Source organism: Penaeus japonicus, unplaced genomic scaffold, assembly GCF_977035675.1.
Source record: "Penaeus japonicus unplaced genomic scaffold, GWHDUDI00000001_assembly GWHDUDI00000017, whole genome shotgun sequence".
NCBI lineage: Eukaryota > Metazoa > Arthropoda > Malacostraca > Decapoda > Penaeidae > Penaeus > Penaeus japonicus.
This window is the reverse complement of record NW_028234419.1, coordinates 13,510,743-13,515,742: the sequence shown is the minus strand read 5'-3', so window position 1 is coordinate 13,515,742 and position 5,000 is coordinate 13,510,743. Positions and strand designations below refer to the sequence as shown.

Below are 5,000 nucleotides of genomic sequence, written 5' to 3'. Positions count from 1 at the left end.
GTAGGCCAATTTGGTAATGCACTATTTCCGTCATGGCATGTATCCAGTATCTACAACACCTGTCAGTGCACTTTTCTCACAAGGACTTTTGTATAGTAAGAGGACAAGACAGAACAACAGAAGCAGCTCACATACATGAATTTTCTTGTATCTACATATCAACCTGGGAACCAAAAATGAAAAAAAAAACTAAATGAAAGATGAAACAAAAACAAAATAGAAATAAAATCTATGTAAAACATACACAGACCATATTGTTCCCATACATATATCACACTGATTATGCTGAAAAATAAGAACTATTTCATCTGTTAAAAAATCTACATGAAAAAATGAACTAAACAAGAATAAACAAGAATAAGTAACTTGTCTCACTAGAAGGCTCACAAAAGCGCCGTGCATAATTCTTGAAATGTGGAATGTGATGTGATCAGGATGTTAGTCTTCCCAAGTCTCTCTATGCAGAGAAAAACTTTCCAACTTGGTTTACTTGATACAGATTTGTGTCTGATCTCATCACACAATCGCAAGACTTTTTCCATAACAAATAGGTCAATGAGAGATTTTGCAAGTGGTGGGGAAAGGAGGGGGGGAAATCTGGTAAAATCTGAATGGTAAAGGTTGTTTCCTAATTTGACTTAAAAAGTAGAAGAAAAGAAAAGAAAAGAAAATCTAAATAAAAACCCTAATCAAAGTTAAAACTGGAAAGTGACAAAGAAATGTCACATATACCGCACATAGGAGACCAGATTTCATTATGCCATGTAAACTAAACCAAGGCAACAATAGGGTGGAAAGGCTTAATGCAGTGAATGGGGTCACAAAAAAGGAACATAACAACCAAGAGACCGAGCACGAGAGGGCAAGGACGGGTACACTAAGGAAAGACAAGGCATAAGGTAAGGTGTAATATTCTCGTACCTTGGGTATGATCCTCTAAGCTTCCAAGCCTTCAGAAAAATATATGGGAATATTACACCTCATGCTGTACCAATTGAAAAAAAATAATAATAAACAAATGCCAGCCAATAGCCGTAATACAACACTATCTCAAGGACCCAGTAAAATATTTTGGCTATTTGGCTGTCTTGTTTTGAAGCAATCATGTATTACCCTCAGCCTCAGAAGGAGTTCCAAGAAACTTTAAATATAAACTTGTAAGAAGAATATAAAGGGGGGGAAACCTGTTATCATTTTAGTGTGTTCTATTGGAAAGAAGAATTTAAGCTGAATAGTTAATTATAAAATCAGATCATATTCATAATTATTTAAAAAGTACTCTTGATTTTACATATCTAAAAGCCCTACATGGAATCTGCAGCATCAAAGTCCTTGTAACTTGACATGTATGAAGCAAATACAAAAATGCAGAACGCACCCTCAACATCACACTTGTCATGAGGTGAATGATAAAGATAACATTATTAAGTACATACGGTAAATGTAAATCTAATAATATCTTAAATAAATTAATAAAGGGAACATAACAAAATATGCACAGCAGAGTATACACAAACAACTTCATTCATCCCAAAACACACACAAAATGTATAGGTATATATCATACACTTGGATATTTACAAATGCTATCTCCCAGTACTAAAAAAAAATAATAATAAAAATAAAATAAGGAACAAAAAAATATAATAATCCATGAAAAATATCTACAAAACTTTCACATACATGCCTGAATTTCATCCACTTTATACAGCAATCCTTTAATCACTAATATCAATATATTTTGAGATCTGGAAGTCCTTCATCAACACCTAGATGTGAGATCATCCAAGTTTTAAGGAAGTACTCTGGATTCATATCTTTAGTTCCTGATCCACAAACAGGATTCCAAAGCTTAACAAAAATTCTTATGTATAAAGAAGATTAATTTCATATATCCAAAAAAAGGACTGATATTTCCAATATCTACACACTGTCAAGCAAGATGTCTGTAGCGATTACCATATTAACTGTACATTTGTAAAAGGAGGTTAGTCTAGTGGTTATCTATTACTAAAGCTGGTGAATATACTCAAATTTAATTAAGCTTTACTTAAGGTCTATTATTTTACTAGTTTTGTTCTGGTTTCTACTGATGTTCATTTACTTTCAAAATGTATGTTCATTTACTTTCAAAGTGTATCGTCTACATTCTTCAGATAACCTTCCTTAAAGTTGCTATTCAGAAAAAAACAATTCTTCAATAGTGCAAAACCTCATCAGTTCAAAAGAATAGTCTTTCTTGATACCAAAGTAGAGTGAAATTAGCTATAAAATACACACTAGCTTGTGAGCACATGCAGAGCCAATGTAGGGATGAAATAACTAAAAAAAAAAAAACTTCTCTTTTCTCAATTAGTTTTCCTTGATTATTGCCATTACACAGGCAGTCAACATACATGATACACCATCGTTTCATCCGGATGTGCAGCCTATTATCAACAATAATGTATAAGTGAGTTCTAGATGACCTTCTCTATAACTAATACTGTTCCTTAATTCTCTTTGACCATTCAGTTAAGACTAAGATAAAAATAGGAAACACTTTGAATCTGCTGTTGCTTCAGTAAGATAAAGAATAGACAGACAGAAAGAGATTGGGAGATGGGAGGGAAAGAAAGAATGACGGAAAAATGGAGGGAAGGAGAAAGAGAGAGAGAGAGAAAGAGAGAGAGAGAGAGAGAGAGAGAGAGAGAGAGAGAGAGAGAGAGAGAGAGAGAGAGAGAGAGAGAGAGAGAGAGATTTGATATAGTTTATTTGCAGAACAGTTTACATGCCCTGCAAAAAGCCAGGAGAGAGAGAGAGAGAGAGAGAGAGAGAGAGAGAGAGAGAGAGAGAGAGAGAGAGAGAGAGAGAGAGAGAGAGAGAGAGAGAGTGAGAGGGAGGGGGTGGGAGAGAAAGAGAGAGATATGGAGAAGGGGAGGGGGAGGGGGACGGGGAGAGGGAAAAAGGGAGAGAGAGTGAGAATGAAAGAGGGAAGAGGAGCACAGGAGAAAGGGAGAGAGAGTGAGAATGAGAGAGGGAAGAGGAGCACAAGAGAAAGAGAAAAAGAGAGAGGGAGATAGATAGGAAAATGAAACATCATTGTATAAAAAAAAGAAAAGAAAAATGAAATCATACTGAAAAAAATAAACAAGAAAGATGTTAAGTCCCTCCTAACAGTATACTAGCAACCCCCTAAAACAATGTCAAAACACGAAACACACGAACCTGGATCTTTTGGAGGAGGAGGTCGCTGTTTTATTTCGTCATACACATGTTCTACAAGGCGGTTATCCTTTAAACTTTCAATAGAATGATAAATATTAAGGTTTGGGTTAGTGGCATCGGCTTCTAATGCTTTCACTCGCGCTGCTTGCCTCTGAAGGGTCGATGGCACATCATAATGACCCCCTACGGCACCTAAAAAAACGATGATATTTTCCATCTTAAAATCTTTGTGCCAATGTCAGGGGGTGAAGCACCTTAAAAATTAATTTGGGAGTCCCAGATCAAAAGGGGACAAAGAGAAATTTAAAAAAAAGAAAAAGAAAAGAAAAGAAAACAATGAAAAAGAAACTACTTTAAAGGAGGTTACAATATTTTTCAAAACCAATCAGTCTGGTGACTCTTCTCAGGATGCTTGACTGTCACAACTATAATGAAAATCAATTTGATGACTGAGGTAATTATGCTTTTATTTCTAACAGTTTTATTTGCATTAATATATGTATAATGTACCTATTGGTTATTTTGACAAGAACATCAGCTTATCACATAAAGATTTCCAGTCCATAATAAACTCATTTAATCTTGAAACACAGTTAATTATATAATTTATATTATGGTGAAATGAAACCAAACATAAGGCCTAAATATCAAGCAAAAGCAATGCTTAACAAGAAAAGGTAAATATATTTATTAGTTCATTAGTTTATATAAATTAAGATTATTATTTTTGCTGTCTGTAGAAATGGATAGTCCTTGTCAATCGAATTCACATATCCTTCCCCCTATGACTTTTAGGACAATCTCCACATATCTATATAAAACTAAATGTTAAAATTCTGGAAAACTACCATATGAAAATTTGCAGAATGGTGAATTAGTCAAAAATATTCTATCAACTAATACTAAATGTGAGAGGAGGGAGGAAAAGGGGCATTCTTTAGTATGAACACTCAACTTACCTAAACTACTGACGTCGTCATCAAAGGTGAAAGTGCCCAATTTTTCCCACTCTCTGTTCTTATCATCTTTAATAGAGAGGTTATTCTTAATGGTGACACCGTTGTTTAGGTTCCCATTCTCTAAGAGGTTGGGCTGTGACTTGCTCACAGTCTGGTACGCATACACTGGATTGTCAAAGTGGTGTTGATCTGCAAAGAAACCTTGCGTTATGACAACTAGAAATCTTGATGTCCACACCTCATTCTGTGTATAAAAAAGAAAAAGTAAAGAAAAAGGAAGAAAAGTAAAGAAAAAAAAATCATCACAATCACACTGAGACCAGTTATGAATGACTCAAAAGTTTAAGTATATCTATGAGGGATGATTGCACTGAGAATAATACAAACATACATTCAAAAATGGGAATCCAGAGAGATAGTAGACAATTAACAAAATAATGAAAAGTAAAAGAAAAGATATACAGATTCAGATGAAATCAATATGCAAATTCTTGACAATGATAAAGTCCATGACGTGCTTGGTACCTGGACAAACACCAGCCTACATAATGAGATGGGAGAAAAGCAATATGACCAGCCAGACATTACCAAGTATCTTAGAAAATACTGTAATGAATCATATATGCTCCACGATGCAAATAGGACTTCTAAATGAAAATGAGAGAGAAAAAACAATGTATATATATATATGTATGTAATAATTTAACAGCCAGCAGCCATCAGGCAGGGTAGGGGAGAAAAAAAAAAAAATAAAAAAAATAAAACTTCTAAGATGTTCTTATCTACCCTCCTACCTCCAGTCTGCCATCTTCACTCCACACACCTGTTGACTGG

The 5,000-nt window shown here is 34.6% G+C and overlaps 1 protein-coding gene across 14 annotated transcripts in view; it reads right to left on the bottom strand.

Annotated features, from left to right (window-relative positions):
• LOC122253529 (uncharacterized) overlaps positions 1–5,000 on the bottom strand; it is a 69,999-nt gene that overhangs the window by 7,381 nt on the left and 57,618 nt on the right. For 13 of the 14 annotated variants that reach the window (XR_006223246.2, XR_015191777.1, XM_086545972.1 and 10 more), the window contains 2 exons: positions 4,167–4,355; positions 3,208–3,399 (listed from right to left, as the gene is read on the bottom strand). Coding sequence is in view for 12 of the 14 variants with exons in the window: in XM_086545972.1 (XP_086402098.1) it covers positions 3,208–3,399; positions 4,167–4,355 (381 nt within the window). In the remaining 2 variants the exon portion in view is untranslated. The remainder of the gene's footprint in view (positions 1–3,207; positions 3,400–4,166; positions 4,356–5,000) is intronic. The other variant, XM_043016710.2, reaches the window with a different exon arrangement.